Genomic DNA, 7935 nt, shown 5'->3' with positions numbered 1-7935 from the left:
TAGAATAGAATAGAATAGAATAGAATAAATAGAATAGAATAGAATAGAATAGAATAGAATAGAATAGAATAGAATAGGTGGAGTGGAGAGTGGAGTGGAGTGGAGTCGAGTACAGTAGACTAAAGTAGAGTAGGGTAGGGTAGGGTACGGTATGATACAATACAATACAATACAATACAATACAATACAATACAGTACAGTACAGTACAGTACAGTACAGTACAGTACAGTACAATGCAATACTTAACAGCTGTCTCACTTAGCAGTGAAAATTTTGGGCTCCATTCTGGTCGTAAGTGAAGGACTACCTTTACTTCTCTGGAAATAATACTTTTTTCTTCAGAGAGACTTATTTCTGGGTCGATATCTATGGATTTGTATCGAGGAAAGCAAAATGAACAGAATTAACTTGCAAGCGAATGATCTCCAGAGTTTTTTCTTGTATCATTTAGATGAAATCACACTTCTTCTCTTAGAAGAAGGGACTGATATATTTTTATTGGTATTTGATGCCATGGATACCTTTCCTGATAATGAAAAAATCCAGAGATACGGATGCAAAGCTTTGCACATGCTTTTAGAAAAAGGTAAGCTATATATGTATAAATTTTCATTTCAACTTTAAACTTGAGAAAACTTTTTCAAGTTTTGGCATTGTTTAGTAAAGCCGGTAAAAAACTTAGGAGACTTCTAGGGTCAAGGAGAGAAAAAAATACTATAATTAAATTCTCAATGGGATCCTTTCCAGGGGTGAAATCCAACAGGTTCTGGAGAATCGGTAGCGGAAATTTTGAGCAGTTTGGAGAACAGGAAAATACCACCTCTGGCTGGCCCCAGAGTGGGGTGGGAATGGAGATTTTGCAATATCCTTCCCGTGGAGTGGGGTGGGAATGGAGATTTTGCAGTATCCTTCCCCTGCCACACCTACCAAGCCACACCACACCCACCAAGCCACGCCCAAAGAACCGGTAGTAAAAAAATTTGGATTTCACCACTGATCCTTTCAGTCTCTAATTTTCCATGCACTGTTTTGTCTAACCAAGGGGTGTCAAAATAGATTTCTTCGAAGGCCGGATCACCATTGTAGTTCTTCTCCGTTGGCAAGCCGGGGGGGGGGGAGAGGGAGGAGACGGTATGGACATCTCCTGCAACACCCTGCCGGCCAAAACAAGGCCCCCATGCCCTGTCTTGGCTAGCAGGGTGCTTCAGTAAGTCTTCCACAGGGGTGAAATCCAGCAGGTTCTGACAGGTTCTGGAGAACCGGTAGCGGAAATTTTGAGCAGTTCGGAGAACCGGTAGCGGAAATTTTGAGCAGTTCGGAGAACCGGTAGCGGAAATTTTGAGTAGTTTGGAGAACCGGCAAATACCACCTCTGGCTGGCCCCAGAGTGGGGTGGGAATGGAGATTCTGCAATATCCTTCCTCCAGGAGTGAGGTGGGAATGGGGATTTTGCAGTATCCTTCCCCTGGAATGGGGTGGGAATGGCTTGGTGGGCACAGCAGGGGAAGGATACTGCAAAATCTCCATTCTCACCTCACTCTGGGGCCAGCCAGAGGTGGTATTTGCCGGTTCTCTGAACTACTCAATATTTCCGCTGCCGGTTCTCCGAACTGCTCAAAATTTCCGCTACCGGTTCTCCAGAACCTGTCAGAACCTGCTGGATTTTGCCCCTGCCTCTCGGTGTTCTTCGACTCTTTTAGCTTTTTTTGATTGAAAGCATTTAATGAATCAAGATGGCTGCCGTAAGAGCAGGTGCTACGACACTAGGAACATTCTGTCTTTCGATAAAGAAGGAAAAAATATTCAACTTGCTGGGCGTGGACATTCTGTGGCTTTTAAGGAGCATGAACTATTCTAAGTATCTTGCGGGTTTAGCAATGAAGTCATTATTGCCCACTACAGTTTTGTGGAGTAGTTATCAAAGTCTTTCAAATTTCACTTTAATCAGAAGAGGGTTTCATATAATTTCACCACCGGTTCGCTGCACACCGAAAACTGGCGAAAATGTGAGCTTTGCTCTCGGACGTACTTTCCGTGCATGCGCCTGGCCTTCCATGCATGTGCTTTGCTTATGCTCGGGGTATATGTGCAGCTTAGAAAACATGGCTAACTAGGACTGGGGCGGGTGGACCTGCCCACCCGCAGGTTGCCACTCCCGATTTGTCCGAACCGGCTGAATACCACGATTAATATTAATGCAGCTCTGCGTTTGTCCAGTTCTCTTAACAGTGGTTGAGAAACAGCAGAGTGGAGAGAAATTTGTATTCAATCTCACAGTTTTAAAGAGAATGTAAACTTGTCAACAAGTATTGAGTTAGGCCTTATGGAAAGGGGGGGGAATCACTTTTGGACAATGGTTGACAATATTAACCTGTGCCCAGGTTTCAGCTCTTGGATACTTAAAGCACGCCACAATACAGGTAGTCCTTGACTTACAACAGCCCTCTTAGTGGCTGTTCAAAGTTACAACGGCTCTAAAAGAAAAGGGGCCTAGTGTTGTGGTCCGCCAGCAGCTTGCGGAGCTGACAGCGGAGTCGGACAGCGATGAGGCTGAGGAAGAACAGGGGCCAGTCCTGGAGGCTGGGGAAGGCCCGGATGAGGGCTCTGAGTCGGAGGCAGAGATGGGGCCAAGGCCTTTGGGGCATGAGGTGTGGACTCCGGAGCCTTCAGAAGCTGACAGTAGAGAGGCAGAGGAACAGGAGGAGCCTGTTCCTAATATACGTATGAGAAGAGCTGCCAGAAGGCAAGAGCAGCTAAAGCAAAAGGGACGACTGGGGAGTAAGGCCAGGAGATGATTGGCCACTCCCATAAGGCTTAAAAGACCAGCAACGGCTCTTGGGCTCTTTGTTGGAAAACAACCATTGATAGACTTGTTCTTGTCTTGCTGCACTTATTTCTGGTCGGCGTCTTCTGCTTCTGAACTTTTGCCAAGAGAAGCCTTTGACAGTTTGCCTAATTATACCAAGGTTGGTGATTAGACTGAAGGATTTGTGTTATGAAGAGTTTGTTTCGATTTAGTTTGGATTATGCTGAGAATGAGTTAATTCTCAGCTGTTTGTTTTGGAACTCTGCGTCGACTACTACCTACTTGGGCCTGAGTCACAATACCTAGGACTGTTTTTCACACATACGACCATTGCAGTATCCCTCGGGTGTGTGTGTGTGTGTCACATGTTCAAAATTCAGACGCTTGGCCGCTGACTCCTATTTATGATGGTTGCGATGTCCCGGGGTCATTTGATCCCTTTTTGCGACCTTCTGACAAGCAAAGTCAATGGGGAAGCCAGGTTCCCTTAACAACCGTGTTACTAAATTTAACAACTACTGTGATTCATTGAATGACGGTGGCAAGAAAGGTCGTAAAATAGGGCAAAACTCACTTTACAACTGTCTCGCTCAGCAACAGAAGTTTTGGGCGGAATTGTGGTCGTATGTCGAGGACTACTTTATACAAGCGATCTCGAATTATATTTCTCCTCTCCTACTTAAATTTCAGAAGGCTCCCATTATTTCAATACTGGCGAATCCTCATCTGTCTGTTGTTCAAAAGAGAATATAGATGGCAGAGACTTTGACTTACTGTATTTTTCGGAGTATAAGACACACATTTTTCCCACAGAAAAGAGAGTGAAAATCTGGCTGCGTCTTATACGCCGAATGTAGCCCCGCCCAGCCTCTCAAATGGAGGTTTCAGAGGCTGAAAAAAGCCTCAGAAATGAAGCTTCAGGAAAAAAGCCTCAGAAATGAAGCTTCAGAAAAAAAGCCTCCAAGCAGAGCTTCAGAAAAAAAGCCTCTGAAAGGAAACTTCAGAAAAAAGCCTCCAAACAGAGCTTCAGAAAAAAGCCTCCAAGCAGAGCTTCAGAAAAAAAGCCTCTGAAAGGAAACTTCAGAAAAAAGCCTCCAAACAGAGCTTCAGAAAAAAAGCCTCCAAACAGAGCTTCAGAAAAAAGCCTCCAAAACAGAGCTTCAGAAAAAAAGCCCATGAAACAAAGTTTTTTCTGAAGCTCTGTTTCAGAGGTCTTCAGAGGCAGAAAAAAAAAAGTTTTTTCTGAAACTGAGTTTCAGAAGTTTCAGAGGCTGAAAAAAAAGGAAGGCACAGAGCTCACAACCAATGAACCTCTTGCTAAAATTCACCTCTGAGAACAGCTAATTGGGGGTATTCCTGGAGGCTGATCCACCCACCAATCAGCTTTTTTCTTACTTTCCTTCCCAAAAACTGGGAATCCCAAAAATAAGGTGTGTCTTATACGTCGAAAAAATGGTATCCTCCTTTTACCTTCTGAGTATTGAATGTGTTAATTCCACTATCAAAGCAAGGTCTTTACTTCATTCATGCCTTTGTCTTGCAATGCAGTTCCCGAGGAGCAGCTGGTCGAATTTGTCGAAGAGAACGATCACTTGATCATATTAAAAGTGTTTAAAAAGTTCCCCGAGAAGGAAAATGTCCTCTGTTTTGCCCTTCGGTCGTTGTATGTGCTGGCTGGACCACGTAAGTCGGGTTAGTTTATCAGAAGATGCTGCTGGGTGAATGAATATGTTGATCAGTAATCATCCTTGTGCTGGCATTATAAATTGGCCACCAATGAATTCACGAAAGAGGTGCCTTTAATGTACTACGAACTACAATATGTGTTTGCAATTCCAAAATGATTTGCAAGAGTGCCACTAACACAAACCTCTGTCTCCCTCTCTCTCTTCTCTCTCTCTCTCTGTCTCTCTCTCTCCTCCCTCTTCTCCCTCTTCTCTCTCTTCTCTCTCTTCTCTCTATGTCTCTTCTTTCATCCTCTCTCTTCTCTTTCTCTTTTCTCTCTCTTTTCTCTCTCTCTCTCTGTCTCTCTCTCTTCTCTCTATGTCTCTTCTTTCTCTCATCTCCCTCTTCTCTCTATGTCTCTTCTCTCTCTGTCTCTCTTCTCTCTCTTCTCTTTCTCTTTTCTCTCTTCTCTCTCCTCTTTATGTCTCTTCTTTCTCTCATCTCTCTCTTCTCTTTCTCTGTCTCTCTCTCTCTTCTCTTTCTCTTTTCTCTTTTCTCTTTCTTTCCTCTTTCTGTCTCTCTCTCTTTTCTCTCTCTCTTCTTTCTATGTCTCTTCTTTCTTTCATCTCTCTCTGTCTCTCTTCTCTCTTCTCTTTCTCTTTTCTCTCTCCTCTCTCCTTTATGTCTCTTCTTTCTCTCATCTCTCTCTTCTCTCTCTGTCTCTCCCTCTTCTCTTTCTCTCCTCTCTTCTCTCTCTGTGTGTGTCTCTCTCTCTCTCTCCTCTCTATGTCTCTTCTTTCTCTCATCTCCCTCTTCTCTCTCTGTCTCTTTTCTCTCTCCTCTTTATGTCTCTTCTTTCTCTCCTCTTCTCTCTCCTCTATGTCTCTTCTTTCTCTCCTCCTTCTCCTCCCTCTTCTCCTTCTTCTCTCTCTTCTCTCTCTCTCTCTCTCTTCTCTTTCTTCTCTCTCTCCTTTCTCTCCCCCCTTCTCTGTGGATTTAATTCATTGATGTGTGCACATATGCTTTGTATAGGTTAGAGTCCCATTTCATGTGAAACCATGGTCTGATTACAGTGGTTAGTTAAATAAAGAAGCATCTATGTAGCTAATTCACTTATAACCCTCCTTGCCAGCAATCAACCCCCAGATAAGCAGAGATTGACACCAAGATTAACACTAGACCAAAAACAGAACAGGAAACAATACCCCAATCAAGGAACTACCAACACAAACAAACCATCCAGCAGTAAACAACAGCCCAATCAAGGAACCGCTAAGAATATTCCCACCAACACTGACAGGGCAAACCACTGGTATCTAAATAGAAAGCAAGCCCCATTCTCTTCTAACATTGATGGTGTTACCTAGTGGGGTAATGAAATGTCTGCTCAGATCCTAGGTACTCAGAGAGTACCTAGGATCAAACACATATAATACTATCATAAGAGCCTTGGTAGTACAGTGGTCTAAAGCACCCTGTTATTAAGACCAGCTGCCTGCAATTACTGCAGGTTCGAATCTCGCCAGGCTCAAGGTTGACTCAGCCTTCCATCCTTTCTAAGGTAGGTAAAATGAGGACCCAGATTGTGGGGGCAATAAACTGACTTTGTATAAATATACAAAAGGATGAAGGCTATTGCTTAACGCATTGTAAGCCGCCCTGAGTCTCTGGAGAAGGGCGGCATATAAATCACATTTTTTAAAAAAAGGCATTGTTTACTGTCTGCAGTGACTGAATTCATGCTATGCTGAATTTTGGGGGGGGGGCGGAATCAATGAAGTTTTGAATGGGATTGACTGAGCAAACACCCACATCAGGCAATTTAATTGAAAGGAACAAACTATTGCAAGAGAGGATTATTAACCAAAAGAGCCAATATTTTTTTTCCCCTCTTTTCATCTTCCCAGTGTTTGGCTTTAAAAAAACAAACAAAAAAACCCCACACAGTTTCCTCCTAAATATTTTAAAAAGTTTGAAAGAGTTTCGGTGTAGTTTCTGCATGCTTTCCTCCTAAATGCTCTTATTAAAAATCTTTTTAATTCAAAAAGTTTTTTTTATTGTATAAACAAACAAACAAACAAACAATACATAATAAATCAGTCAATATATCTTCTAAATACATCTTTTGTGTCTTCTTTTTGCTCCTCCAATATTTATTTATTTATTTTTATTTATTTGTTTAAATTTCTATACCGCCCTTCTCCAATGTAGGACTCAGGGCGGTGAACAGCCAAAGTAAAAACAAGACATACATACAAAACATACAAAATCTAAAATCTGTTTAAAATAATTAAATAATTTTGGCCGTAATTAAAACATTCCAATTTAAAATCCGTTTAAAATTTGACTCAAGCCAGCTAATATTTACCATATCTTAATATTATCATTTCCTTTATTATGACATTTCCCCCACTTTCCTTACTTCTCTATTAATACATTTATCTGTCTTTTAATTTTATTGAAAATTAGACAACCATTTTATCCCCACACAACCTTCAACCCTGTTTAATTATGGGGTATTTTAAAATTCAGCCGAATTATTTAATTCGTTTTAATCTATTTTAAATTTTGTATCTCTGTGTTTTATCTTCTGGCTGTTCACCGCCCTGAGTCCTTCGGGAGAAGGGCGGTATAGAAATTTAATAAAATAAATAAATAAATAATCCCCCCCTTCCCCACCCCCACCTTCCCAGAGCAAAAACAGGGTATAGCATTAAACAAACATAAGCTAAAATAAACTAACTTACTACAAGATTCAAAACTCCCTCACACTCTTTAACTCCTCTTTTAAAAATTGTTCATCAGCCTCCCCTTTTGTTTAGAAATCTTAACTGTAAAACAGCAAGACTGTAAAATGAAACAATACAGTTTAAAACGTTAGGAGGTTAAAACAAACGAGTCTTCTGTTTCTTGCATTGTGATGGGCTGTCAAAGGATTATAAATGCAGGAATGTTGCGCCTTTGAGCCTGTCTGATTTTTGGTGAAATGTTGCCTGTTGAATTCTTCTAGGCAACATTTGCAGCACTGCTGGCCATTTCTTCCTGTTCCTAGGGCTGAGAGAGAGTGGCTGGCCCAAAGCTTGGCTTTCTATCGAAGGCAGAACTCATAGTTTCCGAATTCTAGCCAGGTACCATTTCTGAATAGCAAGAATAATTCAATTGGAAGGGACTTGCAACCATTCTTCATATGTTTTATCTCCCTAACCAGGGCTGGGATTCAGCCGGTTCGGGCGACTCGGATGCTAATTTTACATCTGGTTCGCCGAACTGGTAGTTGCAAAGACTGGCTGGCCCTGCGCTGCCCTCCCCTCCCAGGAGTCTCCACGTGGCCCATTTCATTTATTTTATTTTAATAAAAGAAAATCACTATAAGATGTGGTATCGATGCTATCTGGCCCCCGCAAGGTTAGCGAAAATGTACCCAAATGTAAATCCGACCTGTTGGAAATGCAAAAAAGCACAGG

The 7935-nt window shown here is 42.0% G+C and overlaps 1 protein-coding gene across 1 annotated transcript in view; it reads left to right on the top strand.

The window, feature by feature from the left end:
* Nucleotides 1-7935, top strand: part of LRRK2 (leucine rich repeat kinase 2) — a 102270-nt gene that overhangs the window by 14561 nt on the left and 79774 nt on the right. Inside the window, exons 5-6 of the mRNA XM_087873378.1 lie at nt 453-587; nt 4355-4489. Coding sequence (XP_087729504.1) covers nt 453-587; nt 4355-4489 — 270 coding nt within the window. The remainder of the gene's footprint in view (nt 1-452; nt 588-4354; nt 4490-7935) is intronic.

This window comes from Pantherophis guttatus, chromosome 7 (assembly GCF_059756535.1).
Source record: "Pantherophis guttatus breed Tessera chromosome 7, ASM5975653v1, whole genome shotgun sequence".
In the NCBI taxonomy this organism is placed as follows: Eukaryota; Metazoa; Chordata; class Lepidosauria; order Squamata; family Colubridae; genus Pantherophis; species Pantherophis guttatus.
This window is presented reverse-complemented; position numbering and strand designations above follow the sequence as displayed.